This window comes from Tachypleus tridentatus, chromosome 7 (genome assembly GCF_004210375.1).
Source record: "Tachypleus tridentatus isolate NWPU-2018 chromosome 7, ASM421037v1, whole genome shotgun sequence".
In the NCBI taxonomy this organism is placed as follows: domain Eukaryota; kingdom Metazoa; phylum Arthropoda; class Merostomata; order Xiphosura; family Limulidae; genus Tachypleus; species Tachypleus tridentatus.
In genome coordinates, this window is record NC_134831.1 from 8,975,626 (window position 1) to 9,003,424 (window position 27,799).

The following is a 27,799-nucleotide window of genomic DNA, read 5'->3' on the forward strand; positions in this document are numbered from 1 at the left end:
GTTCAAAGTTTGTGCAAAACTTTATAGTAAATAATATCCTACACTTAAATATAAAACGTTGTAATACATTATGATATCCTACTCTAAGATATAAATATACGTGTAATACAGATAATGTTCTATACTAAAGTAAGGAAAGCGTTGTCACAAATAATAATATCATAAACAAAGGTATAAGAACGTATTGTACATGACCATTCCCAACACCTGGTGTTTCTTCAAATAAAACACATTCCGGTACATGACCATTCCCAACATCTGGTGTTTCTTCAAATAAAACACATTCCGGTACATGACCATTCCCAACACCTGGTGTTTCTTTAAATAAACCACTTTCCGGTACATGACCAATTCCTTCACCTGCTATTTCTTTAAATAAAACTCAACTGGACACGAAGTGGTTCAAGTTGACCTTTTCTCAAGGTTCAAATAGAACAATAAATAAAATAACAATTGTTTAAAGTGTACAAGGGGAACTAAGACAACACCAATTAGTTAACAAAGAGAGGACTGATCATCAAAAGTAGTTGAATAATGGATAAATTATTCATACATCTTTTGAAATATTTGATTAAATAAAGTTTAAATGAATTAGCATGTCATGATATGATAACGACATGACTTTGGATTGAAATTTACAACACATAGTGTACAATATCATTTTCACGTTCAAGTAAAATCTGTATATAGAGTTGTATAAACTTTCTACAAATTTGATAGAAACAAGACAGAGTAATTATCCCGAGGGTATTAGGATCCTAGTACACTACACGCGAAATAAATTGAGTGCGTTTTCAAGTATGCCCGATATATGATCCGCTTTATCAGTCGATGTGATAAGCTGTTTTTCCCACCACCGTTTTCCTGTTGGAATATCTTTCGTGGAGTTTTGGGTTCATTAGTTTACAAACACTAACAACAGTGGTCATAAGGGCTGCTTCACATTTACAAGCAATCTTTAAAGGAGGTGCTTACACTATCGATAGTTCATTTCGTTTTCTACTCGATAGACGACAAGAACATTTATTACTAGCTTATTATGATGAATATTTGTATAGAAATTTGAGAATACTGTCAGTTTAATGAGTGTAGACGACACAAATCACTGACTCAAAGCGGCTTATACATGATTAACTCTTTAAAAAGTAATGCTAAAGGTTATACTGTAAGAAGTAACACATAACTGTATGTTTGTTGTCAACTTTAGACTATAGGAAATAGAACACTCATATATCTGTTACCACTCTCAGACTATAGGAAATAGAAGACTCAAATGTTTGTTATCAACTTTAGACATAGAAAATAGAGCCCCCCAGTGGCTCAGCGGTATGTCTGCGGACTTACGCTAAAAACCGGGTTTTGATACCCGTGGTGGGCAGAGCACGGATAGCCCATTGTGTAGCTTTGTGCTTACTTCAAAACAACAACAACTTAGAAAATAGAGCACTCGTATGTTTGTTAACAACTTTAGATTGTAATAAATATCAGGTCATTCCTCAAGTAATGTCCGATTTCAAGTTCAAAAAAATAGAAATGATTTCAAACGCTTTTAATGTTATTTAATCAATAATGTATGTTCCATTATTATTCATTACTTCCTGTCAACAATTCACAAACTTCTGAATGCCACTTCTACAAAATTCTTGGGGTTTCGAAGAAAACAATGTAGAGAGGGTAGTTTTCACATCTTTATGTATTCCAATCTCTTTTCCATCAAGATGGTTCTGCAAACTTTGGAATAGATGATAATCAGATGGGGCAAGGTCTGAAGAATAAGAAGGATGTAGAGATTTTCCCAGTCTAGCTCTTCAATCTTTGCAGATGTGATCCTTGCTGTATAGGACCATGCATTATTCTGGTGTAACAAAGCACTTTTATGATTGATCAAAGCAACTTTCAGTGCAACATTGAAGCGCTCTAACTGTAGACAATAGAAGTATTATGTCATTGTTACATTGAGTGGCAGCAATTTATAGTTGATCACATCAACATTATCCCACCAAACGTTTAACAAGACTTTCCTAGGTTGGAGGTCCATTTTAGGCTGTGCTTTAGCCAGTTTACCTGCACTGAGCCATTGTCTGCGGCGTTTAACATTTTTATAGTATATCCATTTTTCATCTCCAGTCATTAACGTGTTAAAAAAAAAAAGTTACGTTCACAAGAGTGCAGATGTGCAAATGTTCATTCTTGATCTAAGGCTGGTTTCTGTCAAATCATAAGGGATTCATTTTCCAAGTTTTGACACCTTTCCAAGCTGTTGCAGATGACGGTGAACTGTTGAATGAGTTGAATTAAGCTGCTGTGCTAGTTCTTCAACTGTTACAGCACAATCTTCATAAAGTGTAACAAGCAGTAAGTCATCATTAAACTCAACAGGGCAACCTAAACGGGCGCATCACTTAAGCTGTAGTCACCTGATCTGAACTTCTGAAACCACCGACATTTTCTTTCATTGAGAGACTCCTCACCATAAACACCTTGAATTTTTCGTGTAGTTTCTGCTGCACTATTGCCTTTTTTAAATTCATAAAGCATTATGTGCCTAATGTGTTCCTCAGACACATCCATCTTCGTGAGGATTTATTTGATTAATGATCTGAAAAAGTGGAGTTGGGCTAGTTTCTTTGTCTGAACATTATTATACACGTTCTACTACATATTTTAGTCATTAAAACCTTCTACAAAGACAGAAATGATGAAGCAATTTCTGTATTAAATTTTCGGATACTACTTATTGGATAACCTGATAGAACACTCGTATCTTTAAGTTAAGCGTTATCATTTAATCTTTCTTTGTATCATTATGGGTACATTAAACAATAGATCTGCTGGTGTAAGGTATTTTCAGATAACCCATTTTGAAAGTCGAAACTGTTTATCTTTAAGGAAAAATATAAAATTGAGATTCTCTATTTAGCGTTGCTTGTGTTGTTTAAAGTGTAAGGACAAACAAGAAAATTACAGATACAGTGTCCGTAATTTAACGTGCGTAAAAAGATTTTTCAACAACACGACATACGGCACACGATACAGTCAGATACTTCTAAAGGATAAGGAAAAAACTGATCAGATGGAAGTTAGCAAACAACAGTGTCAGTTTTCTTGGCATTTTGAAGTAAATTTTTCTCCTTGATCTAACTTTGGGGAATTAATCTGTGTCTCAGTTACAGCAGTAATAATATATTCAGGTTTATATTAAAGCCATTTTGTTCAGAAACATCATTAGCTCTGAAGTGTCATAGGAAGTTAAGATGTTTCTAAAGCACTGTCATCAGAAAGTAAAGTCAGATGTTTATACAATAGTGATATCATGTAAAGTAAGGTCAGGCGTTTATACAATAGTGGTATCACATAAAGTAAGGTCAGGTGTTTACACAATAGAGATATCACACAAAGTGAGATCAAATGTTTCTATAATAGTCGTATCACATAAAGTAAGGTCAGGTGTTTACACAATAGTGATAAAACATAAAGGTTAACGAATAATTAAAATATTGATAACCATTTTACTGTCTGTCATTCTAGTTTGGTCGATGGAATCACGGGTAATACTGGTATTAAGAACTGGTTACCTTTTCGATATACGTCGTATGTCAATTGTGAGAGACATTAATGCTTAGCTAAAGCTATCTGAGATTAGCATTATTAAAGTTCATCTAGAAAACAAAAACAGCGTAATTCATCACAAGATTATTCCTAACGAACTTATTCATATATTAGATGCCAATGTCAAAGAGAATGTCAGAGAACGGACATTATAATCTAAATAACACAATAGATACGTTAGGAATTTGATCAAGTTCGGAAAACTTAAATTCAAAAAAATATAACAATATGTAACATTATCTAAAATACATTACAGCACATCACATGTAAATACCATCATCTCTGTTTCTTTATCTTCATTAAATTTATAGTCACTATTTTTAATCGTAACATCACATTATGAGACACGTGGTCTAAGAAACGTAGTCTAAAACTCGATTAGGGATAGTCAACACTAATTTATTAATTGTCTTATCAAACAGAGAAACCAAATGGTAGCACTCGCCGCGTATGTGTTAACCATAACAGAACAGTAAGATTTAACGTAACGGTTATAATTGTTTATTAATAATTAAGCACAAAGCTATACAATGAGCTAACACGTCCCCGTCACACCAAACATGCTCGCCCTTTCAGCCGTGGGGGCGTTATAATGTAACGATCAATCCCACTATTCTTTGGTAGAAGAGTAGTCCAAGAGTTGGCGGTGGGTGGTGATGACTAGCTGCCTTCCCTCTAGTCTTACACTGCTAAATTAAGGACGGCTAGCGCAGAGAGCCCTCGAGTAGCTTTGCGCGAAATTAAAAAATATCAAACAAATATATCATTTAATTCTAAACCATTTTAGAAACAATACTTTGACGTTTCGATAACGAATCACAACGACACTGTAGTCGTCATTATTATTTTTGTTACTGAATCCTAGTATGTTAGAACAGGTACGATGATGTTGATTCACTGAATATATTAATAACTCAGAAAATGTAAAAGATAGAAGGGTCTGATATTCAATTTATCGGTATCGGTAATTGAAAATAGAAAATATATGAAGTTCCTATTTTATATTTTAACATGTCAATATTGGTAATTTGAATATCTAATTCATATGAAAGTACAGACTTTGATTGTTTCACAAACATTTAAATTGAAAAAAATGCTCCATTCAGTATACCATGTGTTACAAAAATAAAAATTTAAGACTTTTTAAATTTATTTTTAAGTTAAGAATTAATTAATTTATAACATTAAAATTATAATTCACAACTTGATATCAGACTTACTGACACACATTTACAATACTGGATGTGAGTTTATAAACGCAATGACGAAAAAAGACTCGCGTCGGCAGTGTTTATAAACAAGCCATAATATACTTACATCAAATATAAACAGTGTTACCATTTCACTGAACTAGAAGAGCATACATTAATACTAATACTAAGTTGCAGTACTCCGTTGTTTTACCATAGCATATACTTTGTCGCGTTGACGTGTATTTTAATTTTGTTAATCTAAGGTGAACAGAGCATTGAGTAACAACACAAAATCATAATTAGGTAGCTAAAATCAACTTAATTATATACACATACATACATATTACTATTCTTAAACAATTCGATATTTGCTCAATGTATGAGTTTTACTTTATTTTTACTAAATTCAAAACTGCTTTTCTTTATATAAATCACATTCTATACCTAGTAATTTCTGCTTTATATTTAACTTTTATAAGCCATTTAATTAATCTAATGTAGCTAGAACGCGATATTTGTATTCTTATATTATAATTGTAGAACAGAGCAACACTACTAACTACACCAAGATGTAGAGAAATTGGTAGTTTGATTTAACTGTTTATTAAACACGCTATCTTTTACTACTTTAAAATGTTCTCATCGAAACATGGGAAATTACTGATCCGTTTTTACCAAAATTCAAAACATAATTTACCAGAATATAACAGAATTCTGGTAAATTATGTTCTGAATTATTTTTAATAACACGGATTATAACGGTAAAATACGTTTTGATAAAGTGGACAACGTTTTAGCAGTATTCTCTGCAAACACCAAGTACATTCAATACCAAACAATGTCGCCCATGTCAATGAAAATATCGGAAAAAGAAGTTATGTTAAATTATGAGCAAGGTGTAGATAGCATTTCCAAGACAAAAACAGTCCACCATGAAAAACGTTTTCATGCGTACAGATATGTACTCGCCAGAAACATAGAGATATTTCAATAAGTTTCAGTATCTTTGATTTCGTTCATCCAGTAACATAGCTTTTCCACATAAGCAATATTTTTTTTAATTTTCTATAGTATGTTAAGCTACAGGCCACAGTAAGTTTATAGCTAATAGTGTAACAAATGTTGAGTTGTATAGCTTAGTCATGTCTGTTTACCATTTCTGTTGGTTGAGCTCACTCAGATATATTCTGGATTGATAACAGCTCATAATTGTATTCTAGAAGAATAACCTGACGTTGCAATATTCCAATTATTAGGTTGAACACTATGATATGGTGGAGTCCTACATGATTTCTACTTGTAACACAAGTAAAAAGTGACTTGTTTATTTGATTTAGTAGAATAAAGATAAAACAAAACTAGTTTTCCCAATTACTTGTTACTATTTCAAAGAAAATAATAAATGTCTTCTGCACCTTTAACAATTATCCGTACGTATAATTGTCTTTAACTTCTTTCTGTCAATGTGTAGCTGGCCCGGCATGGCCAAGCGCGTAAGGCGTGCGACTCGTGCTAAACATGCTCGCTCTCCCAGCCGTGGGGGCGTATAATGTGACGGTCAATCCCACTTTTCGTTGGTAAAAGAGTAGCCCAAGAGTTGGCGGTGGGTGGTGATGACTAGCTGCCTTCCCTCTAGTCTCACACTGCTAAATTAGGGACGGCTGGCACAGATAGCCCTCGAGTAGCTTTGTGCGAAATTCCAAAAAAAAACAAAACAAATGTCGATATGTATCATATCCGTGTTATGTTACAATCACTAGAATATAATGAAATATTTTATAGTTGTATTTTAAATTCTGTATATTGTTCGCTTCAAAAGCTATTAATTTTTATAACATTCTGATATTTAATGCACTTCGTGACATTAGTATGAACGTTTACTTGGCTGAAGTATCCTTAATGTTTAATAATTCTTCTGACTAATCGACTTTGTCCAACAACAAGAATTAAAGTTATAAATGAAATACATATAACCTAGAACTTGGTAGCATTTTCTTAAAATCCTCATTATCAATAAGAAACATATATTGTTATTAACATTATTCTTTCCGGGAAAGGGGGAGGGGTGATAGTAGTTCCATTAGATCCGTGTGTGTTTGTCTGTCTCTTAGTGTTTCCATGCGCATTACTATAAAACTAATACGTATCGATGTAGGCAAAACCCTTACTTAGAATGACAAGTGCTGAAATTTGGTACGGATTCAAATCCTAGATCACCTTGATTTTTTTTTCTTTATAATGGAGAGATGGGGTATTTCCGTGGTATTGGGTTAATAACTCTGTACAGTGTGATCGAATTTCATGGGTACATTAAGTTTGTAACACCTCATCACACTACAAAAACTGATCCAGATCGTTAATCATTCTCGATCTGAGAAAGATTTTCTGTCGTTTCAAAGGTGAAATTTGACGTTATTCAATATAAACACATACAATAACGAAAAGGAGCGGCGATGTTATGTAATATCTGTGGTTATTCTGGTTTTCGTGTGTTTATGTTATGTAGTTATTTATTTTTGTCTGTCTCGATGTCATCACCGACAGTTTTGGAGCGAATACGACCATATATGAAGATGTCCTTTCCTATGGGCCCGGCATGGCTAAGCGTGTTAAGGCGTGCAACTCGTAAGCTGAGGGTCGCGGGTTCGCATCCCCGTCGCGCCAAACATATAAGTAGGGCTTATAACGCTAAAAATCGAGTTTCGATACCCATGGTAGACAGAGCACAAATCGCTTATAATGCAGTTTTGTGATTAACGACAATAAGAAAAAAATCAAATACGCTCCTATTTAATTATCTGTATTATAAACAGTTTTCATAGGATTACATTACCAATATTACTGGTAATTTTAAGGTTCACTTACATTAACTGTATCATTAGCAGTTTTTTAGCAACTTACGCTTCTCTTAATTGTATGATCAAGAGTTTCCGAATTGTAATTAATAATCCCCTACAATTTTTACAAATTTGTTGAGCACTTAAAGTAATACGCGAGTTCATTTTAACAGGCAAACAAATCGTAACACAGGTTGTTTTCAATAACAACAACAACATTTTCAAAACATCTCTAGTTTCTTGATAATAGCAACAACGTATCACATTCCATCTTGAAACCATACTGATTGACTCGTATTAAATCTACGCAAAAGAATATAAAACAAAGCAGTTCTATTTTACATTCTTTAAAAGACTGCAAAGTAAGTGATAAACAATTAATCTTAAGGAGTTACTCTAGCACAGTTTTATACATACATACCAAATGCTTATGAGAAATATCTCAACATATTACGTCTCATTGAAAGTATTTCATTAAAACATAAATTGAATGTTTGCATCCGAAGCTGAAATTACCGATTTCTATTTCTTTCCTATTTATCTATTCACCCGTCCAACAAGAAAAAAGAAACGTAAAAACATTTAAAAGTTAGTGAAGAGTAGGACGAACATTTCAATACGTACCTGAACATTTCAATACGTACCTGAACATTTCAATACGTACCTGCCGTTTTTCTTGAAGATAATAAAGTATATATTGTTAATGCAATCGAGTTACTTCTTCCTTTGCAGTTAGATGAGTATAAAGCCAAGATGAAAGACGTTCCTACAGGGAGATCATTCACAACAAACAGGGGCTGGTCATGTTCAGTGAGGTTCATCTGCAGACGATCGAGTGCAGTGTTAAAGACTTCCAAGTGGAAGGTCTGTTCTAGTCCTCCGTTATATCCTGGTTCACACTTTATGATTATCCTAGCTGTCGATTTATTTGCCACTCCACAGTTCTTTAAAGCTTCTGGGGGACCTAAGTGAAAGAGAGGATGTTTAGATCTACGACTTTAATCCTCTTAAGTGGTTTTATCTGCTCAGTAAAAGCTTTTACTTACATTCATCTTTAACAGCCGATGTAAAAAGGGTTTAAACAATCATGTTAATATCTTCGAAGACTGTTTCTGAAAATAGTTTATATGATAACTCAGTAGAGCCATATTATTATTGTCGTTGTTTTGTAACAGTACAAAGCTTGTCTATGTGCTACCTACATGGAGCGTTGTACTCTTGTATAAACTTACCGCTGTCCCACCGGTATACTTATCCTGTATATCTTCATTAATATATTTTATTTAGTATTTTGTATTAAAATATATAATATTTATTAATATTCAAATAAATTCTCATACTATTGTTACGATATGAGCGATGACAAACTTATTGGACTAAACTCAAACGGTGATTTATTTAAATATATATATTTCTGTCTAGTTTCTATTCACGTGCCACAAATTAAATCAAATTCCATATTGTACACATAACTTACATTATTATTAAAAGGAACGAGTCAGTATTCCAATATCGCTGGTATAACTAAACACTAAATGAAACAACATCGCTCTGATAGATTACGCCCCTAATGACGTCTACTAACATGAATTATTTATTTTACCGAAATATATACGCCTTAATTGTAAAGGTAATTTTTTTTAATTTTCTATATATTTTTTAAAACAAATTTCTATACATTAATAAAATAAAAATAAACAACATAAAATGAGATACTTTTGGTTAGTATACAGCCACCCGCTAGTACAGCGATAAGTCTACGGATTTACAACGCTAAAATTAGGGGTTCGATTCGCTTTGGTGGGCTCGACAGATAGCCCAATGTGGCTTTGCTATAAGAAAACACATACACTCACACACATGCTTAGTAAATGACATTAAAGTGGCCAACAATCCTGTAACAGTTAACTAAATGTAATTACTTAAAGCAATGACATAATAACTTTTAAGACTTATATCTCGTGTACCTGCTGGCAGAATAGTGAAAGCACATGGTTCTCTTTGACTTCCTACTTCGTTTCTGGCCCAGCAGTAAAGGACACCATAACTGTAGAGAGTATCAGGTTGGTAGTACACTTCGGTATATGTGCCATTCCTCTTAAATGATGTTATCTCGATTATCTCCAAGGAGTTGTTGAAAAACCACTTGTATGAGACATTGGGTGGAGTAGCTTCGATATCGCATGTTACCAATATGGATTCGTTTGGATCAACGACATATATAGTTTTTTGGCCTTCTTTACACACAGGAGTATCTGTTAGATGAAAACATAATCGAGATAAACTGTAAAAACTGGCATATAATGATATTAGTATGGACTAATATAATATAGCTTATTTAAAATCAATTACGTTTATAACATACACCACTAAATCAACAACTCGAAGTATAACTTTTTGGGGGGTTTGTTTCGCGTGGTGACATCAATTTATTGTTGTCAAACGCAAAGCTACACAAAGGGCAATATCTGCTCTGCCCAACACGGGTATAGAAACCCGCTTTTTAGTGGTAGTCAATCAAGAAACAATTTACCCCAGATACTTTGTGCAAACGTATTACCACAGCAGACATGCCACGTATTTACTCCAGATACTTTGTGCAAACGTATTACCACAGCAAACATGCCACGTATTTACCCCAGATACTTTGTGCAAACGTATTACCACAGCAGACATGCCACGTATTTACCCCAGATACTTTGTATAAACGTATTACCACAGCAGACATGCCACATATTTACCCCAGATACTTTGTACAAACGTATTACCACAGCAGACATGCCACATATTTACCCCACATACTTTGTACAAACGTATTACCACAGCAGACATGTCACATATTTACCCCAGATACTTTGTATAAACGTATTACCACAACAGACATGTCTCATATTATGTATCCAATCATTTAAATTTATTGTGAGATATTTCATCAAACAAGTTAGAGATGGTTCTCTTGGCAGACTTACGGTTTATTCTTAAAATGACTTCTTCACTTATGCCATGACCTTCCACGTTTGTCGCCTCACATCGATATCGTCCAGCCATAACCCTCTTGACCAACTGCAGCTCTAAGGTGTGATTGTTGATAATTATCCCTTTGCTAAAATTGCTGACGAAACGTTTTCCGTTGAACTGCCAATTGATTTCAGAAACCAAAGGATTTGCTTTAACAATGCACTCAAAATGAACATTATTTCCTTCCTCAACATAATCCTCATGTTTTAGAAGAGTAAGTTCTGGTAAATCTGTGAATATTTACAAAAGCTGAATAAGCCTCACAGACACAAGAGTATATTTTCTCTTACTATTTAAATCAGACCAGTCAACTAACATGAGCGACAAGAAATTCATTTAACGTCTGTAATTAGGGCTGACAGTGAACATTAAATGATGAAGCTCAGCTCTTCTATAAGTAATTTGCAGTGATTTTCATTATCTAACGGAAATACGAAATTACCTGGATCAATAAATATTTCAAATTTAAACAATAAACACTTTTTTTTTCTCTACTAACTACAAGCAAAATAAGTATTGAACATTTTTATAAATAACAGAACAATAATGTGAAACATTGATTATTTATTACAATGGAATTAATAGCAGTTTCTATACTTTTTTCTTAAGCCATCTGATTATTGATTCGAGAATATAATTCTATAACATCTGAGAAAAAAGGTGATATATTTTACAAACCAAGACATTTTGATGGAGGAAATCTCTTAGTATTTCTAGAAAGAGGAAGGAATCCAAGCACGTATATTTTCAACAAATCAATTTGTAGTTTACAAATTTCGTGAAACCTTCAAGATAGAGCTTACAAGTGATATCCAGTTTCCATTCGTCTTCTAAGGCACTGTTTATGATGTCTGGATTATCAGCCCTACATTTCAGTGTCTTCCCGTGGTCATCGATTTCAGGTGTAAAAGACAACTCACTGATGGTAATGTTTTCTGATGTTGTTATTGCGGACGCTGAGAAGATTTTCTTCTCTTCTTTCCACCATGTCATTCTGGCAGGCGGTCTTGAGCCCCTGGATTGACATGCCAGCATAACCCTCCGACCTGCCGACAAGGGCTGCCGTCTCGTTGTAATGCGAACGTGCAAAGGTTTCACTTTAAAAAAACAACAACAACATAAAATATTGCGTCTGTCAGTAAAAGATACGGAAGTTCGACCAGTTTTATGGTATAATTTTAATAACAAATATTTTGCCGAAATACAAGCTTATATGTAATATAATAGTCTCTTTCGGTTTATACATCCAAAATCATGCATGACAGTCAGATCAATGGTTCCTTTCAGCAATATCATAATACACTATATGAATTCTGTAACATAAACACTGTTATTATCATTAAAACACTTTAACAAATTGAAAAAGAGGCTTATGATTTCATTTTTGAGCTAGGCCTAATTAGTTTTTTAAATTTTCGTCGTGCAAAGAGTCTTGTTTTTTAAATGTTGAGGGAAGATTCAATTTTTTGTCAAATTTACTGAACTTTAATATATAAAGATATTAATTCTATATTTAACTGCTTGTTAAATGTTTTTAATCGCATTTGTCTTTTTTACAATGTAACTTTATCGTAATAAGATTAAATTCATTGAAACAATGTGTCTGCTTACAGTTTAAATCTAATGTTATGGAACTTGAAACTGGACTGGAAATGTTCGTATTAGTAGCTTGGCAGGTAAGTGTGGCCCACAGATGTTCTCTCTTCAGGACATTAATAAAGTATTCGTTCCTTGTTATTCTTAGAGGAGTGAAAAAATATTCGTCATCTAACAGGATAGATTCTTGCCACCAGGTTATCGCAGGAGGAGGATCACCTGTACAACAAGATAACAATAGCGCTATGACAACTGTTTCTTATATCATGAGCAAGCTGGCGATAGAACAAGAATTTTAAGCTACGTGTGTTCTATTTTGAAACTATATATTTTTTTTCACTTTATTTAATTTTGTATGACTTGTTTACTTAATCATATTCCTATATGATACCATAACGTAATTCGGTAGCTAACATAATTTCACTTGAGTCAACCATCTACGCCAAATTCTCTCATAGCGTGGATTTAATGTATGCTCACGTTTTTAGTTTGTGACATTAACTAAAGCGATAAGCTGCACTAAGTCAAAAATAATGATTAGACAGAAAGATTTCTTCAAATATATTTTTCCCTCTATACACGGACACTTAGAACAGTGGTGCGCTGGCTGAATAGTTGATTTTTAATGCAACTCAAAAGAATAGAAAAAGAAACTCCCTTCAGACTCGTTAAAACACAATTGAATTATGTGGTCCTTGAAATAAATTGTCCATTAGACTAGAAAATTCTTCATTTCAAACTTCTTCGATTATACATACATTACTCTTCTTAATTTTAAATATCTCTGTTTTGTAAATATCTGGTTTGTTATAAAAAAACGTGATATTTTACATTTTGAATATTTAAGCTTACAAATAACGAGTTACTGAACACTGGTATAATTAACCAGTATTAAAGAGTTTCTAAAAAAACACTTATTTTTTAAACCAATTTTAAGAAGAGAAGTAACAGGATAAATAAAAAGAGAGTCGCTGTTGAGTGAAACGTTTCAAAATCATTTACAAAACTATTTATTTAACAAGACCATAAAATACGTTCAAGGAATTAGTAAACTATGAAGAATTCCTAGTTATACTGTAGCATAGTTACACTGCTGTTTTAATCTCATTCGGCTCGGCATGGCCAAGCGTGTTAAGGCGTGCGACTCGTAATCGGAGGGTCGCGGGTTCGCATCCCCGTCGCGCCAAACATGCTCGCCCTCCCAGCCGTGGGGGCGTTATAATGTGACGGTCAATCCCACTATTCGTTGGTAAAAGAGTAGCCTTAGAGTTGGCGGTGGGTGGTGATGAGAAGCTGCCTTCCCTCTAGTCTTACACTGCTAAATTAGGGACGGCTAGCACAGATAGCCCTCGAGTAGCTTTGTGCGAAATTTTTAAAAAACAAACAATTAATCTCATTAAAGTAATTAAGATTTATGTTTTATCAAGTATTTGAGTATACATGTAGACCACTTTTGATCCAATGTACAGTATTATTATAATATCTGAGGCGTCGCTTTAGGTACACATAGTGATTTACCACATAACTCTTACTTGTAAGACAACTGCTAAGAATGAATATATTTCTTTAGCAAGTAAGATGTTTAGTGAGTAATGCTATTAAAACGTCTTTATTTCTTCATACACTCAGTTTCTGAAAACTTTAATTTGAATATTTTTCTGAATCAACTGTTGAGCTATTTTTGGAAGATAGCGGGGATGATCAAGGGAAGAAATTAACAAAAGAAACCTTGGGCGAATAATCACCATTTTTATTCCTGGTGTAAGATACCCTCTAGTAGCTGGCTGAGACAAAGATAGTTTACAATAGCATATGATATCCTTTAGTAGTAGGCTAATAAAGACACAGTTTAACAAGGTGTAATATCATACTGTAGTGCTTATATGATGTTGGAAACACTTTTTATTATGCGATGTGCAACCATCAACTTCGTGAAGTTTTTGTCCTGTGTTCACACAGATTTACAATAGGGGTCACGATTTTCCCGTTTTGTTTCCTTTTCTCGTCACGGAGAACTTTATTTTTCTCCATTCTCAGGGTGCATAATTAGCATAGAGGTTCATTAAATCCATGAATTCGCAGTTTTTATTTTGCAGATTTATCAGTGTTTTTGCGCTTTTTTTACCATTACTTTGTCCCTGTTATTTGATCTTTACCAAATAAGGCACGAAGGTTTGTTAGGTCCATGTTCAGATACGAATTTGCGGTTTTACATTTTGTATTTTGTTGTTTTTATGAGCGTCTTGGAATTATTTTTAAATTATATATAGAGGAAACAACTTTTCATGTCCAAAGATAACCTTTCATCTATCACGAATTTATATAACTTCCGTCCAGGGTAAGGGTACCCCAACTAGTATCCTTTAATATCAGGCTGAGAAAAACATAGTTTACAAAGACGTAGTATATCCTTTAATAGCAGGCTGAGACAAACACAGTTGACCAAGGTGTAAGATATCTTTTAGTTCCAGGCTAATACAAACACACTTTGCCAAAGTCTCGTCGCCTGTGTGGCTACTCTTGATCAAATAGTGAAAGTAATTTTAAATTTTAAATGTCGTCAAAAACTAAAATATAGGGAGTTCAGCAGTTGCACACTCTGGGCTGAGCGAGGATAGCCCATTAGATACGCTTTTGCACTCGAAACAAATAATGAAAAAAGGAGCTTTGAAGGTTAAAAGTTGGTCATTTTAAATTTTGTTATGGACAAAAGATGAGTGAAAATAAACATTGTTGTCTCAAACAATATAAATACCTATTGGTCACCTTTCCTTAGAATCGACACAGATAAGCTAGTGAAAAACTTAAAACTGTTTAGATAATACAAATTATTTCTTAACATCTGCTGATAAACTTGTCAAAACTGTCAAGATGTAATACGAGCTCTGCAAGTAAATATACACATCTCATTAATCGAAACAATTGATTCTGTCAGTAAATCAATATTTATTTTTGAAAATAAAGGTTATTGTTAAACCTATTAAATTACATTTTATTTTGTAACTGAAATAGAAAATGATATAACAGATTTGGTATATCATGTTGATACTGTGATGTCATATGAATGCTACTGATTGAAGAAGAGTTTTAGTAAAACAATTACTATAATGGAAAGTATTATATTTTTAAATTATAAGCTATTAAACGATCACTCGATAACACAATAATTTATGTTTGATGACACGTATATTTTACACCCAACTGACAAAATGAAATCAATTCCTAAGAAAAATCCCATCTTCATCGCATTAAATGCTTTGTCACAAATAATGAAATTATCATCGTTAAATACTATTTCCCTCTTCCAAAGTAGAAACAAAAATCCCGTTATTTAACAATGATAAGATATGTAGCTGCTATTTGTCAACATGCATTTTTTGAGTTGAAATATTGACAATTTATTTTTAATTATTTTTTTGTTTGAAATTCGCTCGAATTTGTACAAGAGTCATATGCGCGAGATGCCCCTCATTTTGATTTTACAAACTAGAAATTTCGTGGAAGACAGCAAGTCAATAAAATCTACAACTCTTGGTCTAAGACACTCACGATCCCAAAATTGTGGAATATGTTTTTGAGACAGTGGCAGGTGTACCATAGATCTTGAGGTGAAATATGTTTTTGAGACAATGGCACGTGTATCTTGATCTTGAGGTCGAATATGTTTTTGAGACAATGGCACGTGTACCATAGATCTTGAGGTGGAATATGTTTTTGAGACAATGGCACGTGTACCATAGATATTGAGGTCTTCGGTCCAGTTTTAACGTGACTCTAGTTTTTTTCTAGAATATCTTCAATCTGGACAGTATCCTATGAAGGCTTAAGAATAAGGTTAACTGTAACAACACCCATCCACATATTATTAACAAAATTAAAAGACACTGATATTGTCCACATAGCTGAAAGTTCTGAGCGTGTTAAAAGGCATATCATGTCTTCTAGCTTAGATCTGTATGATAACCACTAGGCCACTCCAAGTTCCATATATCCCCTTTGCACCACAGTAATAATAGACAAGTCATGTTTATCTATCTGATATATTATCATATAACACTGGATTTATAATGCTTATATGAAATTTTACATCAGAAAACTTACAGTTTTTTTTCTAAATGTTTTCTGAATACTCTATTAAAATCATCTAATTTTTGCTTGTGGTAGATTGATTTAGAAATTCTGGGGAACGTATGTAGAAATTATTAACAATTAAATGTAGAGTACGTTTGAAAAGGGTTAAAGGAACAGTGAATAGTTTCTTAAGTTGTAATCTTCTTGTCTAGAAGAATTATTACAGTAATCCCAAATAATCCCTTCTTTGTCAATACTACTACTTATAAGAAACAGTAAATAATTAAAATAAAAAGCTTTCAATGCATTTTTGTCCTCAAACAGCAAAGCCACGTTGGGCTACGTGACATGTCCACCATGGGAAATCGAAAAGCGAATTTTAGGGCTGTTAAGTCCATTAACTAACGCAAAACAACCAGAGGTCATATAACAAAAATAGAAGGTTAATGCCTGAATATATTCTATGAACAATATTTCCTTATTATGTGGATGACGTCAGTAAGTCTGTTTTCTTCAGGAAGCAGCTGAGAACAACAATTCGTGAAAAGCAATATTTCACAATCACACACACATTTCTGTCTCACAAGGATAACAATTATTGGAGTGATTCAGCAAAAAAATAAATGATTTATAGCAAGATAATTTCGTTGGTAGTATAGAGCTATATAATAAAAAGTATCTCCCTGCACATTTATTCTACAGTCTAAATAATAAAAAATATCTCCATACACATCTGTTATACACACTAAACAATATAAAATATTTCTATACACATCTGTTCTACACGCTAAATAATAATAAAATATCTCCCTGGACATCTATTGTACACGCTAAACAATAAAATTATCTCCATGTAAATTTATTCTATATGCTGAACATTAAAAATATCTCCATACACATCTGTTCTACACACTAAATAACAATAAAATATCTCCCGGCAGATCTATTCTACATGTTAAACATTAAAAATACCTCCATACACATCTGTTCTACACGCTAAACAATAAATAGAATGGTTCAACTAAAGTAAACATAATAACAACAGAGTAGAGAAGGTAATATACTTCCATTCAATTTTTTATTTTCTGGGAGGAACATATATTGTATTTTAGCTTTCACCAAGCAGCTGATGTAATTCCTACACTATGTAACTCAGCAGTATCGCCAAGAAATGTCAACATTTTATTTTTTACTAAATAGATACATTTAGATGACCAGAAAATAATATTTATTTCTAAGTGCATTGCCCAATGACAGAACAAACACTTTCTTAAGGTCAATATTTTTTTGAACTAGAGTTCATGAAAATTTATTTGTCATTACTGGGCATTATTGTCCTACGAACAGTTTCATATCCTGGATTCTATTGTCCTAAAATCAGAGCACATGAACAGTTCGTTTTGTCATCTTAAAATTAAAATTCATTGGCAGTTGGATCTGTCATATTGTGGACTTTATTGTTTTAAAACCAGAGCCTAAATTCAAAACTTATTATTTAAAAGTTATTCTAATGATTTTGTGAGTGGAATATTACCAGTAAATATAATAATACGAACGTCTAGGAAGGTAGAAAGTTTAAGCTACATACCACCTGTAGCAGAAAACTGGTGAGAAATTCTGTTTATCGTGTCCAGAGTTGTTTTGGTTAAGACAAGAACCTAACTAACCATAAATCAGTGATGTAAGCTATTTACTAGAAATTAGTTATATATCAGTTATGGCAGCTCTTTACTATATATTAAGGTATTTTAAGAAGAATTATACAGAAGGCTAAGACTTATCACATTTAGGTGAACCGTTGAGGTAAAACATCAGCATATTTTAAAAATGTAATCTTATCTTTCCACATGTAAGGCTTACAAAACGAACATTATAGAACAATGCTTTAGCTACTAAACATTGTCACCTACAAAAACCAAAGCAGGATTTGGAAGTTGAGACCACGTTTGCTTGTTGCCTCGTTTGTTTGTTTTTTTTAAATTTCAAGTTTTGGTGTTACATACCATCAAATACTAAAGGTAAATATTGATTACATATTTCGCAAGTTGACATACCATACGACTTGTGTGTATGTAGAAAACAGAGAGATGTAGGTTTTTCTTGATGACGAGAAACCCACTTAAAATAAAAATGTATTTCACAACGGCTGGTATGGGTACTAACACTTATATTGATAAGAAGAGAACAACGTTTCGACCTTCCTAGGTCACCTTTAAGTTAAGATGAGAAAGGAAGGTCGAAACGTTGTTCTCTCCTTATCAATAAAAGTGTTAATACCCATACCAGCCGTTCTGACAGATGTAAGTTTGTTTACAAATATAGCACGCAAATAACAACATAATTTGTACACAAGCCATATGAACATAAAATGTATATAAAAGATGAAAATTAATGTTTCAGATAAAAAACAAACTGAATATTATTTAAGGAAAGAAATATTACCTAAATTTATAGATAAAAACTTTCGATATTAGTAAGTTGAAAAAGGAAGAGCATGGGAAGCCGGTTGAGAATCAGAACATTGTAAAACTAATCTTATTATTATTACAATGTGACCCGAGGAAGACATATTGTTGAATTTATTTTCAAAATATGAGTAATAATGGAAATAGTTTGATGACCTTACCTCTTGAATCTTACCTTATATTAGAGGAATGGCATTTATTTCTTCGTAATTTAAAATATAATAATTAAGTACGTTTGCATAGGGTGTCCAGAAAAATTAACTAGGTTAAAGGTGTAGTTAAAATAAATATTTTATAGCAAAGCCACATTAGACTATCTGCTGTCGTAAGAGAATCGAAACCCGGATGTTAAGTTGCGAGTGGAACATTAAAACAAGTGTATTTCTTTATATATGTTTGATGAACAACCCAAGTTAAAAGTTAAAAATGATTTCACAATAAAGAATGTTCATTTCCACGTGATTTATTTCCAAGTCAAGTGAAACGTTATACTGCTGTTCTTTTCTGCCCTCATGTGAGAGCTTGAGATTCAAGAGGAAAATAAGTGACCGAAGAAACCATTCTTCAAGAGAAACACTGATTAATTGAGATATACTAACATACCACCATCAGCCTCGCATTTCAAAAACAGTGGCGATCCTTCGTCATAGGGTCCAACAAGACCTTCTAGTCTTTGTCCGTTCTCATCCATTATGATGACAGACTTTGGAGGAACTATGGTAAAAAAAAATTGTAAGTGAATCTTAAAATATTGTGTATATCCAATAAAATTCGAAGACAAGCGTATTTGGACACACAAAATTTCAAATATAAAATTAATCTAATTACGTGACAAAAGGTTTCTCATACTGACAGTAATATATACCAACATAGTTACCGATTAGATTACTTAAAGGAGGGTAAGTAACCTTACCAGTAACATTTAGAATGATTTTCCATTTCTCAGTCCGTGATCGTCGGTAATCGATTCGACACTCGTATTCCCCCTCGTCTTCTTTGTGAACGTGTTCTATCTTGAGCACTGGAGGGTTGTATTCTAAATCAAAGTGAGCTCTTGAGATGAGAGGATCATCTGAAAAGTGAGTTGCTTTGTTAGGACGGGCGTCAAAACTGTACACAGGAACCCCAGAATCCTCTCTAAACCACAACACTAAGGCAATGTCGTCCTTGTTAGCAGTGAAGCTCATATTACAAGGGAGAGCAGCTTCGTATCCTTCAACGGCTCGTATCTCCAAGGAAGCTAAAAAATATACAACTTTATTGTCAATGCTGTCTACAATCATATACAACTTTCCTATCAATACTGTCTACAATCATATACAACTTTCCTATCAATACTGTCTACAATCATATACAACTTTCCTATCAATACTGTCTACAATCATATACAACTTTCCTATCAATACTGTCTACAATCATATACAACTTTCCTATCAATACTGTCTACAATCATATACAACTTTCTTATCAATACTGTCTACAATCATATACAACTTTCTTATCAATACTGTATACAATTATCGTTCTATGACAAGATTTCAAGCATTTCATTTACGTTGGTATAAGCGAAATATTTTTGATCGAGTTTTTCAATAATAGTGTTTCTGTTATATTCCAAAAAATATTGAGTTACAAAATAAATTAGAAAATTGAATAGAAAAAAAAATTTAAAAGAATGAGGAAAAAGAATGTATGTTACTTTCAGATTTATCTGACCGGTAAACAAAATCGCTGTAATTATGTTTGTTATTAACCGCAAAGCTACATATAGTTCGCTATCCTCATATTGAGTATCGAAACCAGAGTTTAGCATTACAAGACCCCAGATTCACCTTTGAGTGAATTAATAATCTTTTAAACACTTGGAGATGGTTTCATTATCATGTTAATACTTTATGGTGAGAGACATTAGATATTTTATTAAAAATATATAAAAAGAGAATTATTAAGTCATAAGGAAAAATAGTGTGTGTTTTCTTATAGCAAAACCACATCGTGCTATCTGCTGAGTCAATCAAGGGTAAAAAAAACCACAAAGTAATATGTGTTTAAAATACCATTTACTTTTAAGTGCATAATGAGAATAAGGGTTAATATCCAATAGCTTAAAACATGTTACAAACATATTAAGAACAATAAAACATATTGTATAAACTCAACAAATGACGATGTACAAGTCATAGCTAAAAAGTTTAATGCGGCAATTATTACATATTTAATATTTCAAGGGTTTAACATTTCTACTTGTTCTAATCGTATCAACTTCATATATTTTGATTTTCAAATAAATGTATAAAATTAGAGACATTCTTTTATACATGTATGAGATAAGGAAGTTTGTTTACACAGAACCTATTTTAACTCACTTAGAAGAAATAACAATACAACAAGTGACAAAATGCGACACACAAAAACAAAACCACCTGTCATATTCCACGTTACTTCAATAAGAATCTAACTTTGAAGAAACCTAGTAATTTCAAAAAATAGCGCAGTAGCAGTTGATTTCACTAACCTACTTCGTAACTGTTAAGACTGGTTAAACGTTGTGGTTCTATTAAGTTATATCACAGAGTTAACATTTTTATTTGATACGTGAAGCAAATGCTTTCAGCTGCATAATTATCTAGTCTCTACTGGCCCAACACAGTTGAGAAAATTAAACAGTGAAGTGTGTCGGTGTGACAACAGCCGCCACATCTCTTGTTGTTGGAAAGACGAGTTTTCTGAAATACTCTAGGTTAAACGGATAATTATAAAAGACTTCTTAGAAAGTAGATTCACGCATGTGGTCCATTGTCTATCAACTACTTGATGTTTCAACTATCTTGAAGTAATTTAAAATCAGTTATAACAAAACTGAAACTAACGTACTACCATGTTATGTGAATAGATCGAACTGCATGCAATACAACAGATACGTGTGGCATAATTGAATTTTAATTATGTAGAATTAGAGTTAACACAGCAGTTACCTCAACTTTAAGCAACGATGCTACAGTGGAACAAGATATTCAGATATCGCTTACGATAAGTTAATTAAGTTACGCATTGAAACAATTTCTCAAATAACTAAACATCCGGTCTTGACAAAGTTATATTTTATTTGTTCCTTTATTATTAGTACCGTTAATAATCAAATTTAAACCCCTAGTAGTAGTAAAAATAAGTCTCTTACAATAAACCCACAAGCAAAGAAAGTCAAATAACATCCCTTGTGCTTACAAAAGTTACATACTTTACGATGATGAAGATTTACTATGACTTTCACGATACGTTAAACAGCAAGACTCAGATTCCGAAGAAGTAACCTAACATATTACTTTGTACTTTATTATATTTTATATTATTTTGCATTATTTGTTTTATACACGTATTTTGCATTAAATTAAATCTACTTAGCTGATCAAACCTTATGATACATTATTAGTATTACGGCCAAATATAACGTTCGCATACATTAATAGGAAGTCTAATAATAATCTTTACCTTAAAGAGAGCCAAATATTGTTACTTACACTCTAAAAGAGAAACACAAAATGTCCTCCATTTTTTTGAAAACTTAAGGATTACTTTGTGAGACTTTTAAGTGTAAAATTTATTTAATGTACTTAGATAATCAGTAATAAACTTCATCACAATAAGTATTTATAAAAACCAAAAAACACGCAATAAAACAAAACCAATGTCTGTAACGCAAAAGTTCAGTTAGGTGAGACTGAAATATATTGTGTTTCATGTAATAAGTATAGGAAATGATAAGACCCTTGATTATGTTTCTCAATTAAAAAACTCAAGTAGTTTCTTTTTTAAAAAAATTATTTTGTTATTTTAGATATTTCTAGCATACGCACGGTTTGTTTTTTTTATATTTCGCGCAAAGCTGCACGAGGGCTATGTATCTGCACTAGCCGTCCCTACTTTAGCAGTGTGAGACTAGAGAGAAAGTAGATAGACACCACAACCAACCGCCAACTATTGGGCTACTCTTTTACCAACAAATAGTGGGATTGATCGTAACTTTGTAATGCCCCCACTGCCGAAAAACGTGATGGAGATTCGAACCCTCAACCCTCAACTTACGAGTACAGTGCCCTAACCACCTGGCCATGCCGGACCCCATACGCGCGGAGACAGGATTTGAGAAACCCTAAATTCCGTTTTCTTGGAAACACCAACTGCATTTGTAATCCCAGCTGAAGGACAAGTACATCTAGTGAAAGCTGACACGAACATCCGATTTGTTGGGTTTATAATTTACTCTTGAAACCCAAATAGTATAAATACCAGACATTCAATCACTCACATTAACAAACTATTACGAACGATATTTATCAGAAGTAATTCATTTTAAAGGAACAGTATCCTCCATCTTTAACAAAACGTGAAACAAACTATTTTTAATGTATGTTAATTAGGACAATATTGTGATCTACTAAAATGTGTTGTTATCTGCTCTGAAACTGAGACAACGTTAACTAATTGAAAATCGTCACTTATAAATATGAAATACACTTTTATAGGCTTTTTTTTTAATATTTAAGGACAGTTTTAACATTACGTAGTTACGATGTGGGACTTCAGACATTTTCTACCTTCTATAATAATGTGATGTAACACACACCTGACGTCGAGGATTTTCTAAAGTAAAGTGAGTAACAATAACCCATTGATTAACGATTACTTAGGATATTCTCAGTTGTGTTGTAGATACGATTACCAACTAAGTGGCTGCATAGTTTTTGTTTGTGAGTTAGGCCTCTAACGAACATAGTATGGAGAACTCATACATCCCAATTGAAAAATAAATCACTTTTGCTATCGTTTAGTGATGTGGTCTTTCCTCTTTGTTTCGGAGACGTTCTATATTCCCGTTTTGTCACAATACTCTTCAAAGAGTTTATATCACTGAAAGCTAATGGTTATTAGTAAGATAGTAGTTTTTTGGTTTTTTTCAGAATGGCTTACTTTTTGAAAGCAAAGTTCTTTATGGTCAACATTATAACATCTATGAAAGTAATTTTTGTGGCTTATGAACTTCCGATAAAATCCTAAAATATCATAATCTTACTATAAAACATTAATAGCAAAAGTTTTCAGCTCCAACTCTGTGTAACGTGAATGCATTTTTGAAAGTTTATATAGTAAACGACAGCATTATTTTATGGACAACCCTTTTTATCACCAACTAAGATTAATTTTGATCGACCCAATTAATGACTCGTTAAGCCTAACTGATTGTTTAATTAAAATGTTTTAACTTGTTATAGCTTAACGTGTAGCTTGGTATTCCGTACAGAAAGTAGTGCGAGATTCCGTAACTTGAATAAGTATCCGCTTTTTTATTTTCTTTCAGCACTTAACTTTATTATGCTTTTTTTGTGTGTGTGCAGTTACCTTAATTAGGGTTGGCACTGGCTGTACCATTTAAGTGGATGGGATACGCGGAGTTATCTTCGTTAATTTCTGTGTTTCCTCAGTAAATCCTCTTGTTTCTTTTTCTGCTTGCTTACTTACGTCGAAGCCCTTTACTTGCTGTTTTCTTCACTAATTGACTGTACTATAAAGTTAGCTTTCTTTTTTCTCTGCTGTATATTTCTGTATATAGTGTTCGTAACAAAACCTAGAAGGACCATTAACGAAAACTGTTTTTTACTTAAAATGTATCGATACAATTATTTAAATAAGATTATTATCTTTAATTAAATATTCTAATAGGGCAACTATTCTATCTTATAATTTCTTTTTTTTTTTTTTACACAGACTTAATTCGCGGCAAACCTAATACAAATAGCATTGTTAATACCTCACTTTAAATTATTTGATACTAAATATCTTTAACGTTACCTAAAATATTTATAATGAAGAAAAAGACGGAATCCATCCCTTGTTTACTTGGTAAAGTTCTGCATGTCTGGTGACTATGTTTTTATTATTAAAGCTACCCAATGAGCTATCTTTGCTATGTTCCTCAACCGGTCTTTAACGTTATGAGCCTTCAAACTTGGTTGTTTGTTTGTTTTGAATTTCGCGCAAAACAACACGAGGACTATCTGCGCTAGCCATACCAGCTACTCATCACCACTCACCACCAGCTCTTGGACTACTCTTTTGCTAATGAATAGTGGGATTGACCGTCACATTATAAGGTCCTCACGGCTGAAAGGGTGAGCATGTTTGGTGCGACGTAATTCGAATCCGCGACCCTCAGGTTACGAGCCGAACGCCTTAAACCCACCTGGCCATGCCGGACCACCCGTCAGATCTGCCAATGAAAGTTATTGTTTGTTAAATTTTACCAAACGCTATTCAGGGCTGCCCGTGTTAACCGTCCCTAATTCTGAAACGATAAAGTGGAAGGAAGCAGCTATTCAACAACACATACATGTGCGACAGTTTTTATCAATGAACAAATTACTTGTCAAATACCATGCACACTAGGCCATGCTAGGCCTGATTCTGCAATGATTCTACTATTACGTATAATCTTTACTTTCAGTTATCCTCATTAAATACAAATTTAATTAACTGATTCCATGTCAAACATGGAAGTTTTGTTTGTTTGTTTTGGAATTTCGCACAAAGCTACTCTTGGGCTATCTGTGCTAGCCGTCCTTAATTTAGCAGTGTAAGACTAGAGGGAAGGCAGCTAGTTATCACCACCCACCGCCAACTCTTTTGCTACTCTTTTACCAACGAATAGTGGGATTGACCGTCACATTATAAAGCTCCCACGGCTGAAAGGGCGAGCATGTTTGGCGCGACCAGGATGCGAACCCGCGACCCTCAGATTACGAGTCGCACGCCTTAACATGGAAGTAATAGACAAAATATTTCAAGCATATTTCATTTCATTTCATTTTAATTTTATACATATTGGAACCAGTTGGATTCAACCAAATATTCTTTGGATAATAGAAGTTAGCGATGAGGGTTTTGATCTTTGTAATCCTGTACTTTAATCTGTGGATCGTTATAAGACTTCCTGTCAATTCCTGCTATGGAGTTTTATGGATTGAACACTGAAAGCAAAATCTGAACTCGAAATTACATAAAATCTGTAAGTCATATACTTCTTTCTACTAACATATACGTGTACCCCCAGTGGCTCAACGGTATGTCTGCGGACTTACAACGCTAAAATCCGGGTTTCAATACCCGTGGTTGGCAGAGCACAGATAGCCCATTGTGTAGCTTTGTGCTTAATTAAAAAAAAACATCTATGCATTTTAAGATTCATTCCTGTCAGTTTCAAATATAACATATTTTATATTAGTTTTATGTAGAATAATACACTTAATATTAAGTATGTATCGCACTAATCATTCTAACAGACAATTTTATGTTACTTTTTTATTCTTCCTAAGGAAATCTAACTTTTCAACCAAAACGATACTTTATATATGAAATTTATGGTTCAATTACAACTGTTCCTTATGTCTTGTACTACTGACTACAGAGAAAGCAATCAGCCAGCAATACTGGCCGCTAAAAAGGCTTTGTTTTGAACAATGGATTTAAATTTATATGCAAAAACGGCTCGTTTGGGCTGAGAAAAGCCAGCAGGATCGAGGAGTATGTTTATAACCTGACAACATAACTGGAGAGCCTCTTTCAATGATTACTACATGGCAGGGCCATTTTAAAGACGCACGGTGGTCAGCTCAAACATGAACTGATATGGCAGCATAGAGTATCATGACATGGTAAAACATTAAAATCGTTTTATTATAACATACACAAATCTTGTAAATTTAAGTTTCAGAAATGGTAGATAAATCACTAATGTTAGAACATAATGATATAGCTTATTCTCTTTTCCGTCTTAAGCTTTCAAAGGCATGTTTACGGAAGTGTACAAAATCATATTTTATTACTGTCATATTCTGACACCATTGGCTTATTTAAATTTACGTGATGTACAGAAAAATATTTTTGAAATTGCGAAGGAACATGTAGATATTAAAGTTAGATAAAAAACAACAACAACTGACATCTGTATCCTTTTAAACTATCTGAAAACCCTATTAACTTTACGATAATGTAGTTTTGTTCAAAACTGTATAGGAGTTTGATGATGTTTTAAATAATTATGTTTTAATAGTTGATTTATATGCCGTTCCATCTAATTACGGTTGTAAACCATGCATACGAATTAAAAAGTAAAAGTCATATAAAATCAACCTGATCACCAAAGCGCTGTGTTATTACCCTTCCGAATCCGACTTCTAGATAACTTTGAAGCACTTTTTATAATGGGACATAGGTTTATTTTAGAGATTTGGAGTTAATGTACAAAATTTCATAGGCATACTATAAACTTTAGGCTCTTCATCATACTACAAAAACAGATCCAAATTGTTGATCATTCCCGGATCTGAGAAGGATTTTGTGTGTTTTTGAAGGTGAAATTTGACGTTATCCAGTATAAACACATGCACCTTCGAAAATAAGCAGTTGTTGTTTTTGAATTTTGCGCCAAGCTACACGAGGGCTATCTACGCTAGACGTCCCTAATTTAGCAGTGTAAGAATAGAGGGAAGGCATCTTGTCATCATCACCCACCGCCAACACTTGGGCTACTCTTTTACCAACGAATAGTGGGCTTGACCGTCACATTATAACGCCCCTACGGCTGAAGTGGAGAGTATGCTTGGTGCGACAGGGATTCGAACCCGTGACCAACGGATTACGAGTCGAACGCCTTAACACGCTTGGCCATGCCGGGCCCTAAAATGAGCAGAGAACATATGTAATATGTTCGATTGCTAATGTATTAAATTTAATCAACGAGGTTAGCAGCTACCATATTATATATGTACTACAGAGGCTTCAAGCACGTACAGTTCTACTGTCACACATAGTATAGCAGCATCGATGAGAATTTTACAGTAAATATTCATTAATTAATTAGTCTGGCTATTCTTTATGCTCAACTTGGTGTATGATGTTGGATAAAACATGGTCTGGCTAACTAATGAATGAAATTCTAAGTGTAACTACCATGTTT

General features: G+C 33.3%; 1 protein-coding gene across 1 annotated transcript in view; it reads right to left on the bottom strand.

The window, feature by feature from the left end:
- Window positions 1-27,799, bottom strand: part of LOC143255063 (protein turtle homolog A-like) — a 117,582-nt gene that overhangs the window by 16,877 nt on the left and 72,906 nt on the right. The window contains exons 2-8 of the mRNA XM_076510112.1: window positions 19,703-20,029; window positions 19,393-19,503; window positions 12,269-12,472; window positions 11,461-11,754; window positions 10,609-10,887; window positions 9,607-9,894; window positions 8,304-8,603 (exon numbers count right to left, since the gene is read on the bottom strand). Coding sequence (XP_076366227.1) covers window positions 8,304-8,603; window positions 9,607-9,894; window positions 10,609-10,887; window positions 11,461-11,754; window positions 12,269-12,472; window positions 19,393-19,503; window positions 19,703-20,029 — 1,803 coding nt within the window. The remainder of the gene's footprint in view (window positions 1-8,303; window positions 8,604-9,606; window positions 9,895-10,608; window positions 10,888-11,460; window positions 11,755-12,268; window positions 12,473-19,392; window positions 19,504-19,702; window positions 20,030-27,799) is intronic.